General features: G+C 45.3%; 1 protein-coding gene across 1 annotated transcript in view; it reads right to left on the bottom strand.

Moving 5' to 3' along the window:
• The window catches only part of TMEFF1 (transmembrane protein with EGF like and two follistatin like domains 1), an 80445-nt gene extending 57375 nt beyond the window's left edge, over positions 1–23070 (bottom strand). The window contains exon 1 of the mRNA XM_035126088.2: positions 22612–23070. Within this exon, the coding sequence (XP_034981979.1) occupies positions 22612–22789 (178 nt within the window). The 5' untranslated portion in view covers positions 22790–23070. The remainder of the gene's footprint in view (positions 1–22611) is intronic.
• Between the last annotated feature and the right edge of the window lie 922 nt (positions 23071–23992).

The raw sequence follows: 23992 nt of genomic DNA, 5'->3' as shown, positions 1-23992 counted from the left end.
CAATTCTCTAGTAAAATATATTGGACAGAAAATTAAAATTGGTATCTTATTAGCCAAAAATCGTATTTTTCCACTTTTTTATTACTAATCTAGATTTTCAAGATAACCTACAAAAGAGAACCATAAAATATAAAATAGATTTAAAAAAATCAGAAACAAAAGCAATTATCGTAGCAACAGTAAAAATACAAAAAGCAGAACATTTTGATGAAAATGTTCATTTTCTTTTCTGATTTATGTAAATTTGTTTTAATATTTGAGCTTGTATGAAACATGTTTATGGGAGAGGAATGGATATTTTTTAAAAAGAAAAAAAATCTGTCAAAATCTGTAGAATTGAAGGTTGAATTTATTTAAAAAGGGATTTCATAGGTTCCTTAATTTGATTAGACTCTGTGAATACAATCCAGCCCGTGGCTATCCAGAAATAAGCCCACTAAATTACAGAGTTTACTCCCACTTGTGGATATAAGATTAGAACCCAAGTCAAACTTTAACAGATAATATCTGTGTTGATATGTGATATGATACTGTTGCCCTACCATAAAGGTAAAGGGCCCCCTGACCATCAGGTCCAGTCGTGTCCGACTCTGGGGTTGCGGCGCTCATCTCGCTCTATAGGCCGAGGGAGCCGGCGTTTGTCTGCAGACAGCTTCCGGGTCATGTGGCCAGCATGACAAAGCTGCTTCTGGCGAACCAGAGCAGCGCACGGAAACGCCGTTTACCTTCCCGCTGGAGCGGTCCCTATTTATCTACTTGCACTTTGATGTGCTTTCAAACTGCTAGGTGGGCAGGAGCTGGGACCGAGCAACGGGAGCTCACCCCGTTGCAGGGATTCGAACCGCCAACCTTCTGATCAGCAAGCCCTAGACTCTGTGGATTAACCCACAGCGCCACCTGGGTCCCAGGAGGGACTCAATTTCTAGTATCTGGGACTCAATTTCTAGTATCTGGCTGTGAAGTCAACACTTGGCTTCCAAACTTTTTGAGGGCGGGGAGGCAGACTCCTGTATATGTGGCAAGGAAGCCCAATGTGCATCCCTTTAAACCTACTTAATGTGTAAAAGTTGTTGAATACAACATCCACTGCCTTCTTCATTGCTTCTGAGTAAAAATATCTCAAGACACGGAAAATATGTCTTCCCAGAAATGCACTGTGTGATCATCTATTTCTGTACAACCAAAATGTGTTGTTTCCGACATGCTTTTTAAAATGGTGTGCCTTTTCATTTATGCTCGTATCTAAATGCTTCATTTGCCAACTTAGACTGTGGAAGGCAATTTAATTCCCTTCACTACTGCGGAAAGGGAATAATTTGGCTTGATTTTGGCTTGATGTTTCTCTGAAAATACAAGGCATAAATGTCAGACTCTGCACTCTTCAATTCATATTCTTAAATACATGCACATAGCTCCCAGTAAAGCCAAGAAGACTTTTATCTTGGGAAAGTATTTTGGCTAAGAGCCAGTAATATCTTCTTTGCTAAAGTAAATCTTGGAACATAATACCGTATCATTTTCGTCCTCTTAATCAGAGAAAATGGCATTCATATTTTCTTATTAATCCTAATAATCTTCTTTTAAAGAATGAATTAGCCACCTTAGCAATGGTCTGGTAGGATAAAAACTGAAAGCTAAATCTGGAAGAAGCTAAGCAAGGACCAAACTCCATATTATGCTATATGTATAATGGACAGCTACATCTTTGTTTTTTCTTTAATATACAGGCAGGAATTACAGGAAGAGTCATGGAGAGTACAGTCTGTAGGGAGAGGAAGCTCCTTCCTCTCCTCTCCAGCTACAATTGGAATGAAAATACCCCACTCCTGCACAGCTATGATGCTTAGGAGGAAAGTTCTTGATAGTGCCAATGGGAACCTTTTTCTAAGCCTCAAGGCTATGCCTTGCGGGGTGGGGAGTGAGGGGGGAGGGGCAAACCTCTCCTCCCTGCATGCTGTGGTCCCAACTACTCCCCCAACCACATCTGAATTCAGTGAATTTAGATGCTGCTGAGTGCTATGCATTCACTGTAATGTGTAGTTTGACCTTAAGCCCCACTAAATCAGCAGTACTTGAATCACTTAGGTTCCTCTGATTTTAATGGGATTGAAGAAGCATGCTTAACTTGCTAATGAGCAAGTCTTAAGCCTGTTGGAATTCCCAGACGCTGTTCAGAAATTACAGCATGCCATGCTGAAGTACAGGATCCAGAGTCATTCCCAGCCCATTGGTAGCACAAGTGTGTGACATACAGTGGTACCTTGGTTTGCAACTGTTTCGGATTACAACCGTTTTGGATTACAACCACGTCAAACCTGGAAGTGTGTATCCCTGTTATTGGATTACAACCCATTTTGGGGGGATTACAACCAGTTTTTTGGGGGGAGGCCCCATTGGTGAAAGCACACCTTGGGTTACAACCCGTTTTGGTTTACAACCGGACCTCCAGAACGGATTATGGTTGTAAACCAAGGTACCACTGTATTTGCTAACTGGTTACTGGGCCATGCCCACCATGTGGGAGGTGGCAGAAGCAGTACACTAGTACCAGGGCAGCTGACCTCCACCTTCAGTTCATCATTGGCTTTACTAGCTAAAGACCTGTTAACCACCATAGTGGATAAGCTGAAGTGGCTGCCCTTACCATGACAATGTTCATGAGGCTGTGGCAAAACACCCCCTGTTCTACTTGAAGAAGAAAATTCCATGCAGGTTGAAGTCTCAAGTTGCTAGATCTCAAGCCCTTCTAATCCACTGCCCTATTACCTCCCTACAGACCAAAAATTAAAATTAAAATTAAAAAAATCCTCCTTGTACTATGGGTCAACACCAGCAGAGGAAAAATAAGGATTTTCTTGTTGAAAGTCTCTGGCCATTTTAACTTCCTCCTTATAAGACTATAGAACCAGTGGCATCACAGTTGGGGGGGGCGGTGTGGCGGTGTGCCCAGGGTGCCATATCTGGGTGACAAGAAGGTACCCTGCGGGGGCTCCACCACAACCGCATGTCGAGGATCCTCCATTCGTGGCTGCAGCCGTGAGCAGATGTACAGCAAATGTGCAGTGTCGCATGCATGCGCTGTATGTAACGACACCGCACATGCGCTGTACATTGCGGTTTGCTGCCAGCGCCGCTCAAGCACCATACGGATGGCGGTTGGATCCCTCCATCACCGCTACAGCCACACATAGAGGATCCTCCATTCACAGCTGCAGCAACGAGCAGAGGATCCCGGCACCATCCGTACAGCGCTGGAGCGGCACCGGTGGCAAACCGCTATGTACAGTGCATGTGTTGTGTCACTATGCACGGCTCATGCGTCGTACGTAGCGACACTGCACATGCGCCCTACATAGTGACGCCCCGCCCCGGGTGTCACAACGCCTTCGTTCGCCCTTGTATGCAACCTTCAATGACCAAATATTATCCACACACCCACAATCTTCTTCCCAATTTTACTATGGTCCAAAACCCAGGAAATCACCAAGGAGTTTTCCTTCCCTCTACCCTCTTATTTCTTCTTCTAGAAACCATCGACAGCCATGTTAACAGGAAAAAAACCAGGTTAGATTTTTCTTTGAAAAGGAAACTCTCCCACCCCAGAGTACATGATTATATTATATAAGAAGTAAAAAAAAAAATTTATTTTTTGCAAAATATGCATATTTTCTATGCTGAAAGTCATTCTTTCTCAGCTGGCGCTCGTGGGAGTCCACAACATCTGGAGGGCACAGTTGGGGACGGCTGCTGCAAATTCTGCTTCTTTTGGTTATAGTTTGCCAACCTAACAGAGCGTAACAGAAGGCCTGTAACTGGCTTTCAAATGTAGATTATATTTTTCACAGAATCATAGTATTGTAGAGTTGGAAGGGACCCTGAGGGTCATCTAGACCAACCCCCTGCAATGCAGGAATCTCAGCTTAATACTTCTGTGACTACCTCTGTCATGTCTAGCAAAGTTCTCCCACTGGATAAGGTGTGTCTCCTGAGCTCTCCACAAGATCAGTATCATAACATCAGATTGATAAAAGGGTTTTAAGAAAGGCACATTCTCCAATATCACCTTTATCCAGCCAACTTTAAGCCAAATTCTAGCCTCTCAGCTTCAAGTCTCTTTCACAGGTTTTAATACGCCTGTAAAAAGCAACATCAGTACTACTGAAAGATGCATTGAATACTAACAAAAATGACACCTCTGGGCTCCTAATGTACTTGGATTAGCAAATGTGCCAGTACCTTAATTCAGTTCCATTTTATTGCTCAGAGCTTGGTATTTCCTGCAGAAATAGACCCACATACACAAACACTTCTGCACTGAAATACTACTCACAAAGCTGGCCATCTCTTTCTTTTCTGAAAGAACAAACAAAGCATATCATGCAAGTTAAACTATATATGAAAATTCTTAGGTTTCGTTTAAAAATAAAATAAAAGTTTATACGGTATTTATCGCTCTGTTTTACAAATTTCTTGGCAGTCTCTCTAATTGGAGCATGCAAAATGGGAGGGGGGTGTACCAAAATGGGAGGGGGGGTGACTCTACTCAAGTCTCCCGCCCAGCCATCGGAACTTCATCCTAAGAGACTGATGCCCTCTGGATGGCTGTCTCCAGGCACTTTGGGGCTTTAATGTATCTCATCTGTCTGCAGTGCCTTAACCAGTCATTTCGATGCCAGAGGCAGGCTCTCAATTCCACGCACATAAGAGCTGGCACAAGTTAAGAATGGCTTATGAACTGTTGGTGAAGCTTGCAAGTTTTCATTGCTGAGGCTTCTGCTCTGAGGCTCCTGTGCAGAAAAACAGCTGGCTGTAACCTCATATTATAACTCCAATTTTCTCCTCCCACAGCAGCAGTATCTGTGTACTTTAGGCTGTGATCCTATACCCACGTACCTATGCCATTGACCTCAACAGGAATTGCATCTGAGTAGACATATATCCATGTATCTATTGGCACAGGACTATTCCTAGGTCTAATCTTCTGTCCCTACTAAACCTCAAAGCTGCAATGCAACTTCGAATAGCTTTATTGAACCTAAAAATAGAGGTGGTACTGGTCAGAATCCTCTACAATCCATATTTTTTGCCAATAAGCAATAATTAGTCATCTATCTGGCTTCTGGGTACAAGCCTCAATAAGTGGTTTCCTGAGGGTACATGAATCAATATGCCTTGCATGTACTAATGTTTTGTTGGTTCAATGTACAAGATGATCCTGCACTGGTTTGAATAGTTAGTGTTTGATGTTTATGGGTGGAAGCTCCACTCACGTAATGGAGCACAGGGGAGGATCTACAGGGGAGATGAGAAGAGAGGGAAGTAGAAGTCCATTTCACTTGTACAGGGGCAGCAGCTTTAGATACAAGCCTACATTTGTCCTGCTATTGTTACAAATATTATCTTTAAAAACAACAACTTTCCGTCTACTATTCTGTATTGAAAAGCAAACGTTACACAAGTTTGCTTCACTCTGACAGCTATTACTTGATGCTCGCTTTGCACCCTTACCTAGGTTGTGTCCAGGGCAGGTGCTAACTATAGACCCACTCAAGTTACTCAAATGCCAATCTGCCACAAAAATCCTGGAGCATTTATTCATAGTGCGGATAGGAGTTCCTGCTGGCCTTTATGATTTCCAGTGATCTAGAAGACATGCAAATGAGACTGGCAAAATCTCTGGAAGCAGTAAAATAAAATCAGGGGAGGGACAGAAACTCCCTCAAGAAGAATATGAGAGGTCTCAACAAATCAGTGGCCATCACCACACATCTTGAAGTGGTGAATTCTATGAGTGCATTGCGCATTGTGTGATGAAGTACTTCCTGTTGCCTGTACTAAACCGACTCCCAATCAGCCTCATTGAATGGCTCCCCCATTCTTGTGTTATCAGAGAGGGAGTAATTCTTCCTGCTGCTAATGGAGTTTGCGCTGCAAGGGAGAGGAACTGTCAGTCCTCTGAACGTCCCCTAATTAAAGCAATGGGTGTCCAAGCCAGAAACTAGAACTTAAGAAACTCAAAGTGGCTTTCAAGAGGCATCTTTTCATATTCAGCTCCTTCCCTTGTGCCTATACCAGCTCCCTGCCTTTTCTTATTATCAGAGTCTCACTTTATTCCTGCTCATCGGTCTTGCTCTCTCTTCTGGTCTGATGCGTTGCCATTATTACTTGTTCAGCTGTCTCCCACGTGTAACGCTTCGAGAGCATTAGCTAAGTAGCATATTCTCATTGACTGGCAAAGACATTTACCTCCTGAAGAGGTAAAAAAAAAAAGCTACATGGAAATTGATGGACAGAAATGGCAGTGGAAAAGCTTGAAACCATAAGCGGGGGGGGTGGGGGAGATAAACCTGCAGGTGGGCAGAGTGGCATTTATAAAGATGCTCCTACAGCTTAAAGTGCATTTTTCTGCATCAAGGGAACCATGAGCCTCTCTTTCTGTGAATGGTTAATTGTGGAGGTATACGGGTTCCCATTATGCAGACGTTTCACATGTGAGCAGGAAAAAGAGTAGTGACTAGATTAGCAGACTGAACTATGAATCAGGAAGGCCCCTTTTGCATCTTGCTTCTGGCATTAATTCATTAGATGGCTTTAGAACAAATCTGTTTTCCTCAGCTTCCCACACCACCACCACTACTACTGGGGGTTTGGGATAATGGTATTGCCCAACCATGCAGGACTGGCATGGATTCCTTGCAAGAATTACAAGATAATGTGTGCTAAGCAATTTGGCTGCAATCCTATACCCACAAAGCCAGGAAGAAACCCCACTGAACTCATACATCGGACAGCACTTTTTGAGCATGCTGAAGCACCAGGTGAACTGGATTTTTTTTTTAGGACCAAAGCAAAATTAAATGGCAAGCAAAAATTATAGACTTGAGGTATAACAAGAGAGCCAAATGACAGAAGCAGCATTTCCTTGCTAATCAAAAAAGTTATTAGTTTTTGCTTTACAAACCTAGTGTTTCTGTTTTCTTAAAGGAAGCCAATAGAGCAATCCAAACCTTTGATCCTGCATGTTGGAGGAAGTTTGCAGGCTACAGGTATGTCCTTCCAAGCCTCTCTCTTTGTCCCTCAAGTGTCTCCCACTGTCCCCAGACCACATCCTTCACCAGTCCTGTGCTGTGTTCTTAAGTGTGTTTACCTTACTAGATTGCTTAACTGTGATCTTGCTTGCCTGAGTCCATAGAAAGATAGTTGGATATAAACCTCCGATTTCTGTGTGGCTGGAATGTAACCTACTGAACAACGGAAAGACCCACATCTCTTGCTCCTTCCCTGTTTGCCTAGGGCCCTAGTCATCACCTGCATGAAGTCTCCAGAAGGTTGCCCATAAAGGAATGCTACCTCTGGACTGAGAAAGGTTCCCCACTCCTGGCTCAAATCTTTTCCTAATTCATGTTAACTTCTGTGGAAATTCCAAAGGCACGTCACTCTTTCTACACAGATTTTTTTTTTCCTACAGAGAAGAACCATTTGCATGTCACACTGAATATGGAGTAACTGAGGTTCTATTAGGCATCCTAGGGCTGGCAAGTATCAGGGAGGTGGGCAGATGACCAGCCACACCAAGGCAAGCTGGGACTCCCGTGGCAGACAAGCAGTCATGCAGTCCTGCAGCAGATGAGGATAGTGTGGTGGCTTCCCTCAACACGCTGCCCAAACAGAGCAGCAATTACCAGTCTGGGGGCTTTATTCCATGCAGGAAGGACTCACTGGTGTCCCCTGATTTTCAGGCCCAAGAGGATTCTCTAGCTGTGAAGATAGGATATCAGCTCAACTTCCTCCAGTTCCATCTGCAAACAGCAGTCTCACTGGCACACGGAGAAGATTCAGACTCCATGGTGCTTGATGAGATCAGCTGTTGAGTCCATGGGACTGGAGTGGAGATGACACAGACCTGGGCTGAAGAAGAAGAAGGAGAAGGAGAAGAAGAAGAAGAGGAAGAAGAAGGCACTCTGGGCGGCATCCAATAAAACATTAAAATACAGTAATCCATCAAAAATTAAAAGCTTCTCTAAACAGGGCTGCCTTCAGATGTCTTCTAAAAGTCTAGTAGTAGTTGTTCTCTTTGACATCTGGTGGGAGGCCGTTCCACAGGGCAGGTGCCACTACCATATACGCTGGGAAAATGCTTTAAAAAGGTTTTAAAATATAGGTGGAGTTTGCCATTAGCTCACATAGTGCCCCATTCTATGCCATACATGTGAACAGGCCTTAGACCAACAAATTAACAGAATTTTATGAAGACGGAGAATAAAGTTTGTGTGACAACTTAAAGTTAAAAGCGGTCAGGAAGCTCCTTTGACAACTCTGCTGCTTAATAATGCAGACATGTCTATGAGGAAAATGGATACAAAAATCCAATTTTAAATCCTGTCTGCTACATATCCCAGTGAAGGTGCTGTTCTTTTCGCTGAAAAAGGTAACAAACTTTCCATCTTATGTAACTAACCCTGTTTCCCCCCGCCGATTCAAGTCAAGATGAATAGAGAATAGAAGAGAACAAAACCTTTTGAACAATAGTGTTCAATCTCTAAAAAGAATATTAAAATGGTAATTCAAAACACAATGTGCTTCTTCTACATTGTATTCCAATTACCCGAAAGTACTAAATTATAACTTCTGTATACATGGGAGGCATATGTAATTAAGTTATTCTCCTGACAGGTTTATTCATCTATAATATCTAAATAAAGGCCAGTTTGTCACTGCTTTATATCATATGGATACAAATGGTGTTATTTAGAACAAGACTAATTTATCTGGATGACTTCCTCAATATTTTAATGTAGAATTTATGTATTCTATATAGCAGTAACTCTATGTAGCAGTGATAGAAAACCTCAGAAACTAAATCTTTTCACAAGCCTTTCTTCTGCCTCACTTCATGACATGGTAAGTATCTCCCCGAGAAATCCCCCTGTGTCTCTTGGGCTTTTATATTTTATTGACATGGCTTGGTTACTTTAAAAAAAGCTGACCTGCTTGCAAGTTCCTACTGCTCCTCTACAATAAACACAATGTGACCAGCCCCAAAAACAGGTTGCAAATACAATACAGACTTTTCTTGCATCACAAAGGCTCCGAATCCTATATAATACTATCCAAGTATCTCGGTGTCCAGTCCCTGTGTCTGTGGGATTGCGCTACTGCGCATGTGCCCCACGGACAGCCGTTGGGACTTGGAGCGCAGAGATACTTCGGAGAGGGGAGCTTGGCGCCCGCTCAGCCCAGCAGGGAGACGAGCCAGGCTGAGGCGGCGAGGTGGGCACGAGGACCGCCCGTTCCTCTTTGCCGGGCGCTGCTGCTGCTTCTTCTTTGTAGGCCCTGACGGGAGAGGCGGGCCCGGCCTCCTCAGGGCGCGGCTCGGCGGCTCATCCGCGCGAGGAGCGACGCCGGCGGGAGAGAGAATGAGGCGGGCAGACCGCTGCGGCGCTCAAGCCGGGCTGAGGTAGGAGGTCCGGGAAGGGAATTCGTAGGGCCGCTTGCTGGCCTCGGTGGAGGAGGAAAGAAAGCAAGGCCTTCTCCTAACTCCCACCCCATCGGGTCAGTTCTATCTGTTGGGACTTGGAGTGCAGACCCGCCGCTTCATCAGCTCTGTGCATGTCCCCGAGGTTGCTAGAGCAACAGGTCTGCTCTAGCACCCGTTATTTTAACGGGCTTCATGATACTAGTAGTGGTAATAAAACACAAGCAATCCATGTCTAAATGGAACAAGTATCTCTCGGCATCAAACCAGACTGCTTGTTCACAAGTACATAGAATCCTAGAATTGTAGAGCTGGGACCGCAAGGGTCATCTAGTCCAACCCCCTGAAATGCAGGAATCTTTTGCCCAACATAGGGCTCAAACCCTGAGATTAAGAGTCTCATGCTCTACCGACTGAGCTATGTTTTGTTCTCCTTTAAATCAGAGGGCCTGTTGATGTTTTGAGTGTGCTTGAGATTTTTAAAAACAAAATCCTTTACTTTTGCTTAATTAAATGTAGGGATTTAGGCACCAATGCTATACTCCATTAGAAATTAAATTCAGTTCACATTTAAAGGTGACTCTGTCAGATCTGCACTTTCCAAAATAATATGCAAATTGAAGACAGAGCTATCCATTTAAATCCACACTTAACCAAATTTTGTTATGCAGTTCCTCCAGTATTTACAAAAATGCATGTATTAGGGGAAATAACTTTCAGGCGTTGAGTAAAGTTATTCCACCTGACATCCTTAAGATGACAAATATTAACCTCATTCTTGATTTCTCCCTTAGATTACATGCAAGTCATCACATTAGCCGGCATCAGGTTTTGTAGGTTCTGAGGACAGCCTAGGGCACTCAAAAATGTTACAATTAGAGCAAACTGTTTCATTTATACACCTGAGACCAATCTAAATTTCTGAAAAATGGTTATGCTAACCAGAGTTAAGTCTGGTTCACACATACACACTTGTCACCCGATGACCCTACTATCAAGCAGTGACTTGTTTGCGGGAATGAGCCCAGGACCGAACTACCTCACATCACAATTTTTTCAATTAATATTTTTTTTTGCAGTGACTATGAGTCATCAAGTGACAAAACGTACATGTGTGCATAAACTTCTTACTTGTGTTCAAATGGAGTCTCTTATTGAGCCTCTCCTGCGCCCACCGCCACTCCCACCCCGCCAAATCACACACGCAACCCTTTCCGCCATAACTGCTGCCTTTTACTCTTTGCAGCAGGAATCCCGATCAAAGAGGTACACAGTGTTACATGTCACAACATCTCAGGCACTTAATAAGGCACACAAAATCTTTTCTGTTTGCGCATAAAATAATATGTGAAGCCAACCACTTATCGTGGTTAAAAAAAAGGAAAGCCAGCTTCAAGAACCTCCTCAGAAACAGAAACATCATCATCATCATCTCAATCACTTGCCCATTTTCCAACTAAAATATGCCAGGAACAGAAAAGGCCTCTCTACCTGGCCTCCAGGACTATTCCCAGGCCCCCCAGGTGGAGGAAGGCCAAGCCAAGCCAACTACCGGGGCTCATTCACCTGGTCACCTTTCAATGCCTTAACAATGCCCTTCCGCTGTCTGCATAGGACAAAAAAAAAGTCTGCACGAAAGGAGGAGTGGAGTGGACACGAATCTGACCCATAAATAATGGCAAAAATGAAAATCCCCCAAGAGAACATTTCTGTCTCCTAGGATACTCAGCTACTGATCTCAGGGGAACAATACTTCTTTCACCATGAAATCGTAAAACTACCATTCTTCAGAAACATTTTTTCCACGCATTTAGTTCTTAATCAGGGGCATGGGTTCATCATAATTTTTTATTCTGTGCTGGGCGTTAAATGAGCATAGCATATTTGGTAGAAATATTTCTCACCACCACCATTACTCTTAATTAGATTTATATAGCTGCCCCTTAATAAACACGTCCTCGGTGGCTTACAATAAAATATTAAAAACACAGCATACAATATTTTTTTTAGGCCAGCAAAAGAAAAGAAAAAACTTCCTGGCATACAGGGAGTATTCAATAATTTACAAACCAAGAGTTAAGCTCCACCGCTGGGAGAACAGGACCTCCAAGAAGGATCTGAGAATTCAGGAAGGCATATTCCATTACAATTGTTGCTCTTTTGAATGGGTTGCCATTCTCATATTGTATACTTCGGACCTTGGCATGAAAATATCAGAGACAATATGGACTTTTAGCATTTCCTAGCCATCTATCTCTCACTGTTTTTATTTTCCTCTTTGTTGCCCCTGTGCAGATCTCCCAAGCTGAGAATAACACTTCATGCTTCTGATGGTTGTAGTCTTATGAAAGCTTATGCCACAATAAATTTGTTGGTCTTTAAGGTGCAATAGTATCCTTTGTTTTTTCTGCTGCAACAGATGAAATACAGCTACCCAACTTGGAATCAGCTTAGCCACTGAATTTACTGCTGGAGTACATATTCCTGTTTGAAGACACTAACTGAATACACCCTGGGTTTCCTAACAAGTATGCTAGAGGCGTAACATGCTTTTATTTTATTTTTATTGTTTTGTATCGTTTTACAATCCCATTTTTTCTTCTGTTAACTCATTAAGGAGTTTCTCATGTAACCAGAGCTCCGAATCTGTAAAAATATTTCAGTTGCCAAATGGTAAGCCTGTTCACACAAACAGTCTGATAAAAGTAAGACCAAGAGAACCTTATTCTAAGACGGATGAACGAAAAACACTTAATATATTATTATTTTTTACATTTCTGCCAATAAAGAATGACGGAAGCTGAATTTACTTAATGCTCAGTTTGGACAAGCTCATACAAAACTGATATCTAAAGTATTATTTGGTCTGTTGAAACCTGCAAGGCTACAGCAAATTTACTAGAAATTTCAGAAGCAGGTCCCACTGAAAACATATTTAGCATTGGGTTCAAAATGGATGGCATCATGTTATAGATATATGGTCTAGTTCTTATTTCCAAAACACTTTAACATGACAACACGAAATGGAACACGTAGAGGAAGAGGTCTGGCTATGCAGACAGGAGCTGGCTTACTTCCAAGTGCCTCTAACTCAGTTCTGTGGGTCAAAGTCAATAGGTTACAATCTGGAACATACTAGGGTAAAAAGAAGGTAAAACATTATCTTCTCCCCAGACACTGGCATCTCCAGCAACAAGAAGTTCTCCCATTTAAGAGAATGCTTCCATTCACTCCTATGGGATGGGAGAAAATGAGGCACCGCTGCATTAGGCGGTGGTATTATAATAGTGCAAAAACCCACCTAGTATTCCTGAAAAATGGTAGCCAAGTTTCCACTGAAAAGGCTCCAATATGGTGCTGGTTAGCAGCAGCAGTGTGTCACTGTATGTAGAGGTAATGCCCTCTTCCTAAGAAGCCTGCAATTTCTGCACTGCCACTCTCATGCACCCTCCGTAATTTTGATCCTGTTTTGCTAGTCTGTTTGGTTGTTTCAGTCTAGACTGCATATCAGAATTATGAACACACTTCAGAATAACAACCAATTAATAATTCCCACACATAATCCAACCGATACTAATGCATGACGAGGTTTCCAAGCTGAAGGGAAGACTCCTTGCAAATGAAGCTGCTTGATTGTTGATTATGATGTTTCCCTAAACCCTGCACTTAATTACAACTTGTGATCACCTGCTTGGATAACATGTGATAACATGCTTGCTCGGCAAACTCGAGTGCAGAATAAAAAGCACTGAGCTTGTTCTGTACTCTGCATGAGAAGACAGCCCAGAAGAAAGCTTTCCAGACCTGGTCTATTGTGGATTTCCATTCAGTCCTAGACTCCAGCTGTAAAATTTTGCTCAGACATATCTACTCTCCAAAACCACTCAATAGTTTGATGGCTTCACAATGTGTTCTCAGTTGCTCTGACTTTTTTTTGTTGGCATCCATCTGTCTTGAGGGACAACTGAGTGCACCTCCTGGGGTGAAGTCAAAGTGCTGAAGAATCACAGCAACTGCTGTGGCTGCAGAAACCAGTAGCTTGTAACTGCTGCCTCTCACATTGTTTTTCCTGCGTTAGTAGCACCAAAGTGACCTCTCTGGGGCACAAGCCTGGGCAGGGTGTATGGAGGTCCTGGGCTGCCCAGATGGCAACCCACCCCCCACCCCCGCCTCACTGATGCAATCCAAAGGAGAGCAATGCATTTGGCACCAACTTGCTGGCAGGAGTTGCTGAAAGGTGGCATACAAGATGCCATCCAACTGCCTTAGGGACTCCACTCCAGATTTGTGTAGGGTTTACTCCTTAGCATTTTCTTCTTCCAAAGATGTCCTGCAAGTCAGCAGGTGCAGATTTTTCCTCGGGTTTTACTCCTGAAGCCCTTTTCACAAATGAGTATAGCCGCAAGGCAGCAGAGGCTTCGGATCAAAGTTTTCCTCCTCTTAGATGGGCTACCTTCCCAGGTTGATGAGCCTTATCTGTCCCCACTTCCCTCTACAGCTCATGCAGAAACTGCCTTCTTGATCGCTGGACCCACTATTGGTCTCAATCTGCCAGAGCCTGTCTTTGCATGCAGGAGAAGTCCCTAACTCACCAAGTGTTTGAGAGCCATCGGCTACCCTCACCTGGTTTAGCTTACCGTTCCCGAGGTGTGGCTTCTGTTACATGCTGACGGCTTCTAGGAGCCACAGGTGAAAGCGAGTGCAGGGTGGGGGACCAAAGGTGGACAAACTACCCCAGAAGAAGCACGACATGTCCCCTACCAGAGGTACTGCCCCTCTCCTAACACCCCATACACATAGCTGCTCTGACTACAGAGGCACAAACTAATTTTAATATACATTGAATCCCACTATGGCAGTCAAGGAGGTATGAGATCAGGAAAGAAATACAGTATCTAAATAGACACAGAGTAAAGTTGTCACTGTAGATCAAATTACTAATCGATGAGTAAGATATATCTGAAAGTACTCTTTGTATTATTTTAGATTAGCTGTCCTCTTTAAATAAGCTGTCATGCCTTTTCTCCCTGTTGTTCTTATAAGCCTGCAAGTTCCCATTTTATGCCTACCATGTTTTTCTGAGGTCTTTTGAAAGGCTAAGGAATACCACTTGCTGCTAAACAGGAGGGGGAAGGAGGAAAATTTGCATGGAGAAGTAGGCAAACTGCATGAGGGGCACTTAACAATCCCCTCCGGCTGCTGTTCCTTGGCATGCATTTCTTGCATCATACAGCAATGTAGCTGGGGGAGGAAAAGGGTTGCAGAGAAAAGCAGTGAGGAATGGAAGAGTTAAACACCCCTCTCCTGTCAGTGCTACCCAGCAAATGTCACGCTTTCCCTGCTATTTTGCAATTGTTCGGCAGAGACCGTGGTTCCACAGCCTCTGTTTGTAGCAGAACATCTCTTTCAGCTGAAATGTGAACCCCAGAAATAGTTTTGCAATTTTATTTGAACTATAAATGCTTTCCAGCATGTCTATGATCAAGAAAAAGCAGGTGCAGGCTAACAGAAGCCCATTCAATGACAGTAAGCTGGGGCTACCGTACTTGTCCATTAAGATGATCAATGTTGCCTTTGCATTACTGGCATCATCTGTCAGCAAAGCTCATGATTCCCCTACTTCCCATCTTCTCTACTATTTCATTATTATGAGACCTATTTCATTACTTTTATTTCCCATACGCCATTACTAATACACCATTGCAGAATGTCTCCTCTTTTTTGCTTCTGTTTCCATGCATTTGCAGGGGGTGGGGGAGAGATGTCTGAAGTGTTGTAATGGGTTTTTATGATTCTTTCCATCTTGGAACATTTGTCAAGTCCAAGACAAATGTTTAGTGAAATGAACGGCTTCATTTCCCCCCCCCCCAAAAAAACACATCATATAAACATGCTCCTTGAACTGTTCATTGGGTAGGCAGAGAACCCCCTTTCCTACAAACAGCAGCTTCCATTGAGGAGGGGGATTTGTAAGGGGTTCAAGGGCAACTGATGTTGCTGAAGATAAGCAGGTGTGGACTTATTCAGCCCTTTGGATGGGAAACCACTGGATGAACTATGTAATAACAGCATACAAAATCAATTATAAGAAAAATCATGAAGAAGAAAGGCTTTCAAGAAAATCTGGGTAAGGGGTCATAGCTGAAAGGGCACAGGCTTTGCATTCAGAAAACCCCAGGTTCAGTCAGCAAATGATTCACAATTAATGAGGCTGGGAAAGGCTTCTGCCACAAAGTTAAAGGTAAAGGTAAAATGGCCCCTGACCATCAGGTCCAGTCGTGTCTGACTCTGGAATTGTGGCGCTCATCTCGCTCTATAGGCCGAGGGAGCCGGCGTTTGTCCGCAAACAGCTTCCGGGTCATGTGGCCAGCATGACAAAGCTGCTTCTGGCGAACCAGAGCAGCGCACGGAAACACCATTTACCTTCCCGCCGGAGCGGTCCCTATTTATCTACTTGCACTTTGATGTGCTTTTGAACTGCTAGGTGAGCAGGAGCTGGGACCAAGCAACGGGAGCTCACCCTGTTGCAGGGATTCGAACCGCCGACCTTTTTGATCAGCAAGTCCTAGACTCTGTGGTTTAATCCACAGCGCCACCTGAGTCCCTTGCCACAGAGTTAGTGCCTGTCAGTCAGAGCAGACAGTACCGGGTTAGATGGACTCATAATCTGACTGCATCCAGCAGAGGTTTTTACACCTCAGTCCACCTGGTCAGCCGCGGGGGGGGGGGGGGTACTGGAGCTGAGCATTTGGGTTTTTTAAAACATCTACCCCAAGGTAACTCTAGTTATCTGTGGCACCTAAAAAAATAACTAACCCACTTACTAAGGATACATTTCCATGGATCACAGTAGTCCACAAACGCATATAAATACAATAAATTGGTTACATTTTAAGGTGCCACAAGACTCTTGGTCATTTTTGTTACAAGAGACTATAATAATAATGATGGCGGTGGTGATCAATTTTTATTCATACCCCACCCTCCCCAGTCAAAACCAGGCTCAGGGCGGCTGACACAGTAAAATTACAACAAGACATAAAAGGGGGAAAAACACAATTAAAATACAGGTTAAGATACAATTTAAGTTTAAAAATTTAAAAATGCAGCCTCATTTTAAAATAGCCCAAATCAAAACCATAGGGAGGAAAAACATAGGGGTCAGACTGAGTCCAGCCCAAAGGCCAAGCAGAACAGCTCCGTCTTGCAGGCCCTGCGGAAAGATGTCAAATCCCACAGGACCATGGTCTCCTGTGAGAACGTGTTCCACCAAGTCAGGGCCAGTACTGAAAAGGCCCTGGCCCTAGTTGAGGCCAATCTAACCACATTATGGCTCAGGATCTCCAGAATGTTGTTATTTGTGGACCTTAAGGTCCTCCACGGGGCATACCAGGAGAGGCGGTCCCGTAGGTACAAGGGTCCTAAGCCTATCATAGCTAACCCTCCGTTCTGCAACTTGTATAAAGTAATTTTTAAATGCCCATGATTACTCCTACTTTGCATAATTTAGTCTTCTTCCAGTAGGCAAAAGGAGGGGTAATAAGCCATGCAGAACACTGACTCTCCTTGAAGATGGGAAAAACCAGGGCTTTTTTCCAGCCAGAATCCACCAGAACTCAGTTCTGGCACCTCTCAGGTGGGTGCCATTGCCATTATAAGAGCACAAGGGAGGCGTTCCATGTGAGTTCTGGTGCCTCTTTTGTAAGAAAAGTAGCACAGGAAAAAACTTAGTCCCTCCTTTGGCACCTGAGATTCTTGAAGAGGTTGGCATACATAATACAGAACATATAATAGCTGAGATACTTAGGAAACTAAATTCTGCTGCCAAGGCTACATTTTGCAGCTTTTCTGCAGTTTTGCTGTTCAATTGTTCCTTGGAGACCAGCTGCTTCACAGAATTAGTGACAGAAAGACATCTCTCATGTGTGCTCAAAACAGTCGGGGGACACTTCTTCCCCCCCCACTCCAATCCAGCATGGAAAAAGAGGGCCTTCTGCCTGAAAAGCACAGGTTGAGCCAGAAAGCAACTTGAAGCTGTTACACCTTTTTAGCTGCTTTAGGAACACCAGTTCTTTAAAAGCAGGACAGTTTTGAAACAAGGGAAAGGCCACACCAGGCCCAGGAAGGTTGTGCTCTCTCCCTTCTGAGGAAGAATATCACAGCAAGGGAGGAAATGTGCCTGGCTCAAGCCATTGGCAGGGCAAGAAACAGATGCAGGGATTTTGCTTTCCAATCTGCCCCCTGCTCCGCTAGAAAGAACTCTGCTTCAATTATCAGCTGCCCTAGAGGAGAAAGTTGCACTGTGGTCTCAGTTACTGGCCAAAGAATGAAAGGCAGCTAGGGATGCTGAAGCAGGGATGCTGAATTCATACCTAGCAAGGACACAGGCCTGACCCCTACTGGATGTTAAGGACCATTAATTCCTCTCCTCTTCTGTTCAGATCTCCCTTCTTTTTCTACCTTTTCCTTCTCTTTCCCTTGTGTCTTGCTTTTCTATACGTACTGTAGTTGGGAAGCCCGAGGGTAGGGCCTGTGCCAGTTAACACAAGAAATAAATAGCAGCAGCACAGGTGCCATGTCCTTCTGAATGATACTTACAGAAAATGCCAAGTTTGTTTGCTTAAGTAAATATGAGTGCAGGTGAATGCAAATTCTGTGCACTGTACTGCTCTCTGCTCCCCACCAGATGCCTTGGGAGCTAGGAGCTTGCCTACCACACCAAATCACTCATTTCTTTAGGAAAATGAGAACTTTCCTCTCCTTTTCAAGACACATGAAGGATATCACCATGCTGGGTTTCTATGTCTGTCTCCCTGCCCCTTTTTGTTTACTAGTTGGGCCCCCATGCACTTGACCTGGTGGAATTCTGTATAGGGGAATCTCTTCCTTGTGGAAATAAGTGGCAGGGGAAAACGACACCTGCTAAATTTCTGAGGGGCTGACTTCTGCTGAAAGACAAGAAGAGCAGGGTTATTAAAAGAAAAGGTGGTTTCAGTGGAGAAGGGACTCTCATGGCTCTGAGCTGAAGAGTGGGGCTGAATGCAAAACCAACTTCAGCCACCAGATGCACCAGCAATGCACAAAACAAGGCTTCCTATATTGGGATGGGAAAGTGTGGTCCTACTGGCACCTGTGATCTGCGGTTGCCATCATCCCTGAACATTGGCCATGCTAAGCTGAGGATGGTGGGAGTTAAACATCTGGTATGTCACAGGTTTCCCACCTCTGTCCTAAACAAAGCAGTCAGGTCCACGTTCTGACACACAGCATCTCCACCTGGATGCTCGCAGAGCTGAACAACTATCTCAGAATGAATATATGGTCTCGTGTCCTTAGATAATCTGACTTTAAGTATCCTGTCCCCTTCTTCCCACTGCAGCAACCTGCATGCCTCTGTGGGGGGTGGGGTGTCCTCCTGAACAACGTAGGATGGGGTACGGGGTCAGGGAGGAATAGATGGGAAATCTTATTTCCATGAACTTCCCTTAAAATGATTTTAGGATCTATGCCACTATATGAACACCCCTCTATCCCATTCAACCCAAAGCCCAGTGGACAGAGGAAAGGGATGAAGCTTCCACAGCTAGCTTCTACCTTATTTTCTTTCTGTTAAAGATCCAGTTAATATGTAACTATTGTGGTAGGATTCGATCTCACAGCAAACCAAACGCTGTCTGAATGAAAGAACTACACAGGATCTCAGAGAACTCATTAGAACTTCTTGTGCCAATATCGGCTGGCTTTTACGGGAAAAGAATGTCAATGTGGGTTATACCTATGTACAGTAATCCTGGTGAGGTTATGTGCTTCTGTCATTTGGTTATTACTGGTACAGGGAAGGGAGACCCATACAAAACGAGTAATAATGAGTGCACAGGGACAACCTGAATGGCAGTTGGCAGCCAAATGGCATCACTGTGACATGGCAGGAACACATTGAAGAAGCAAAGTGGAAAGATGAGAAACATGGTTCCCACAAGACTAGTTTATCAGTTTGGGGAAGTAGAGGCCGCAAAAAAAAAGGTCAGCACTTAAAACTTGAAAAGAGCATCCCACAGTGGCACAATCCAGATGAATTAATTAGGCTTGGAAATCTGAGCTGTAGTCAAACGAAGTAACTTTCAATCTAAGGAAGAGTCTGTGGAATTGTGCAGGCTGAAGACTCTGGCTTGTCCAAGAAAAACTTCACCTGAAAAAAGCAAACACTCCTAGCTTTCATTTTATATTTTTGTGCAATGGTCGACTGGTTCTCATCACTCTGCATGTTTCGTATGGTGTCATTTCACCTCTTTGTTTTTAGAACACTATTATTTTGTGATACAAAGACATCGCTTTAATGTTCTACACTTTATTCTGGAAACTAGATTTGTTTGCTTGCTTTCTAAAGTGAATCTTACAGAGTTCCCCACGTGGTAATATGTACCTGTCAAGTAAGGTGGCATTTGCCAGTAGCACATTAACCTACTGTACTAATCTTTCTTTGCATAAAACTCAATCAGTCATCTCAGGGGATGCAAATGGGGCAGGAGTCAAGGATGGAAGAGCAGTAATTTACTCACCAACACCACCAACATGCCTGGTACTGGAGCATGAAGAACCCAACAAGCGAACAGAGAGAATGAACAAAGATGAAATTTACATTGTGGCTTTTGCGTCATGCGCCTCTTTGAGAAATTTGCTCATCAATATTGGCAGAATCTAACAGAGTGAAGGTACTCTAAATTGACAGTACTATAAAATGATTTTTAAATATAAATGAAGGAAACTCCCAGCACAGACCTAACTTAAGACTGCAGTCCCCAGCACACTTGCTAGGGAGTAAGCCCCACTGGAAAGAGGTCTGTGCTTATGGTACAAAAAGGGCCACATTGCATGAGGTGCTCAGAGGCTGCTTACAAAGTGGCAAACTGCCTTCATCTCACAGGGAAGACAATGGGTTTGGAAGACACCAAGTACCTCTCATGAATCTCTCATCAATCTGGCACTAGCAGTTGCACGTAATTTCCACTGGCAATCATTTCAGAGCAATCATCCATGCTTTTCAGATGAGAAAGGGAGAAGAAACAGCTTGAATGCTTTGAGGAAGGTAAAATACCTAGTCTGGAGGAGGAACTAAACAGAAATATCCTTAAGAAAAATATTATTTAGAAACACAATCCCAGTTATAAGCTTATGTATTTTCTAAGTGTTCCTGTTTAGATTTCTATTATTCGGGGGGAATTTTTTTTTACATTTTAAAAAAAGAGTATTGTGACATTTACACAACATATGGAAAGACAGGATAAAGCAGCCAAGTAAGATGGCTCTAATATTGTCTTAAAAATGTAATATTTTCTTTGATTCTAATGCATTCACAGCAACAATCCTTTTTTTCTTGGTGACCAGCTTCACAGCACAGGCAACAGATTTGATTTTAGGATTTGTATTGTATTTAGGAACACTAAGAAGCAGATAAAAAGCAAGGTGACTACCTAAATAGGTTACAGATACCTCAGCACCTCTGCATTCTTTGCTTCTCACACCATTCTCTTAAGCAAGAGATGTGGCAAAAGGGGGCATGGGGGGGAGGAGAGAAAGGTATGGGTTGCATTCATTAGCTGGGGTGATGGGCCTGAACTAAGGAGACAGAAACAAGAGAGACAATTCCACCTCCTGATTTTGGGGCTGGGGCTGGGACTTTGCTCCTACTTTCAAGAAAAAAATATTTCCCTCCTTGTGCGACAACCGAAATAAAAACACCTTCTGAGACCAGGGGCTGCAAGGTCTTTGTTCCCAGAAGCATGAAATGAACTGGCACCCCCTATCGCCACCAGTTCCGGATACATGAACTGTTGACTCCTCACTGCCCACACAAGGTCAGTGCTCTCACTCCCGGATTTGCTGGATGCCTCCCTATTTTCATGACCTCCTCAACCGTGCACTGAAAAGATCAGATGCATTGTATGGATGTATGCACAGCAGTCCTACATGTGTGTCTGCACAAGGAAGGAAATGCACATGTGATAATATATATCAGATATGCACAAGGATGGAAAATCTGTGCAAGAGGAGAAAAGAAAGCATGCTTGTATGTGCATGCGGTTATACAGCCAGTGTTTTTCATATCACATTTAGAACCAGACAGCATTCAATTTCTGAAATAACTGGTACTGGAGCTTGAGATTCCCCCCCCCCCGTGCTCACTCCCTTCCCTGCCTGGAATTCACATCTTCCAAGTTAGGAAATTGTCCTAATTCAAGTCCCATTAAACTCAAATGAATTTATTCTGAGTAAACATGCTTACCAGCAGGTGAGAACTACATTACACTTCTCTGATTTCATAAAGCCTCTTGTAGATTAACAGAGCAATCCTACACATATCTCTATTCCATGTAAGGCATACTGAATTTAATGAGACTTGCTCCTGGGGTCTGCAGCCTAAGGCATTCCGTTATTTAAAAGCACTGTCCAGAGTAGCTCAAGGCTCTGAAACGAAAGATAACCTGGAACCTTTAAAAAGAAAAAAGTCCCTGCTCACCCATAAAACTGGCTGGTTCGCCTTCCAGAAGTCTCTCAGACTTGCCTGCCTCACTGGACGCTACTAAGGTTAACCTGACCCATTTCCTCAGAACTGGGCATGAGAGAAGCACAAACTCACTAAAATAAAACAAGCGCGAAGGAAGCAAAGCGACGGTGTGTGCGCGCGCTCGCTCGCTCGCGGAATCAGAGGCGCACGCTCCTTGCCACGATGCCTTCGATCCTATGCTCGTTTATTTAGAAACAAGTCCCACCAAATTCATTCTGACCAAGCACGCGCGCAACTTTGGACTGAGTGGGGGGGGGGGGTGGAGAGGGAAAAGAGAAAGAAACATGTGCACGAAGGTTTTTAAAATGAGCGACTGACAGGGAGGCAGAGGCAAAGATGGAGCTGGCGATGGAGCTTGGAGAGCAAGGGAGGGGAAGGTACACGAGGCGCGCACGGGGGGGGGAGAGACGGCGGGTATTGTGAAGGAACCCATGTGGCGAGAGGAAGCGCTCGCGGGGCGGCGAGGGAGCAAGGATGCTGAGCGCCGCGGCCCCTCTCCGCCCGCCGCCCACTAGCCCAGCCTTGCCCTGCCCTGCCCGCCGGCGGGGGCGTCGTCGTCCTGGGCGCTTACCTGAGCAGTTGCTGCCCGCCTTCCCTTTGCCGGCGGCGCAATCCGCGGCCGGCGCGGCCGGCGAGAGCGGGTTGGACGTCCGCGCCGGGGCCAGAGCGCACAGGGCCACCGCGAGCGCCAGGATGGCGGCGCCGCTGCAGCAGCCGGGCGAGGCTCGGGGCCGGGCGGGGGCCGCCATGGCGAGGGCTGGCGAAAGGCCGGGGAGGGGGCCCGCTGCCGCCGCAGGGCCCAGCTGGGGATCAGCGGGCGGCGCCCGGAGGAGCGCGGACCCGCCGGCCTTGCTGCTGCCAACCAGCCCTCCGCATCCCGGGCCGCCTCTGGGCTCTTCGGAACCGCGGCTGCTGCTCTACCCTCCGCCTTTTCCCCGGCGCCCTGGACACCGCCTGCCTCTTCCCGGAGCCCCTTTGTGCGCTTCGGTGGCGGCGCCTGCTCGCTGCTGCCGTCGCGGACGATGCTGCCGCTGCTACTGCTCCGGCTACAACAAAGGGATGGGAGGGGGTGCGAGATGGAGGGGATGGGAGGGGGAGAGTCAGGGAGTGGGGGCCACGTGACGCTGCTGCTGCTGCTGCTGCCGCCGCCGCCGCCAGCCTCCTCCCCCGGGACAGGGGCAGTATAGGGGGTCCGGCGCCGGGCTGCCACGCCCCCCTCTTCCGGACCGCCGGCCACCACGCCAACACCCCCGTGAAGTGGTTCCTCCGCCTGCGCGCCCGCCTTGGGAGAACGATCTCTCCTCACCCGCCGCCGCTCGATCAATCGACGGTAATCGGGAGCCCCGCTCTCCCACCTTGTCTTTAGGCACACTTGGGGAGAGAGCTGGAGTCCCCCCTCGCGAAAGCAAGCAGCCCGCCACGGGTGCGCTGGGAGAGGAAGGGAGCGATGGCTTGCCACAGACTTTTGCCCCCCCCCCCTCTGCCCCGGTTGTGGGTGGGTGGGTGGGTGTCTGTCCCCCGCTGCTCTCGTTTACTCTGGAGTAAAGAAACTCCACTTAGCGCTGGGCGAGGAGCAACCTCAGTAGGAAGCCTATCCTGGAGCACTGCCTGCCACGTGCTATTCCCACATGAGTAGGTTCAGGATTCAGGTGTGAGTGCTCTGTAACTTCTTCCTCCTGAAGTTTGGCAGAGGCAAAAAGGCCCGGGCAAACAAGCAGAGATGCACCTAGGCTCCCTTGCACCCTTGGCAAGGAGCTGAAGCGGCATCCCCACTCTTTATTTGTGTCCCTCCCCACCACCAGAAACTAAAAAAAGAGAGCCTTTTGACACCTTTGGCACTGCACCCCTGAACACATCTAATTGTGCATGGGTGGGCTCCTAGCCACCCCAAGCTAGCTTAGAGAGATGCGTTTTTTGTGACCCCCCCCCCAGCCAACTCCAGGTACACCACT

Source organism: Zootoca vivipara, chromosome 8, assembly GCF_963506605.1.
Source record: "Zootoca vivipara chromosome 8, rZooViv1.1, whole genome shotgun sequence".
In the NCBI taxonomy this organism is placed as follows: Eukaryota; Metazoa; Chordata; class Lepidosauria; order Squamata; family Lacertidae; genus Zootoca; species Zootoca vivipara.
Note: the sequence above shows the minus strand (reverse complement) of the source record. Positions and strands in the feature narration are given on the sequence as shown.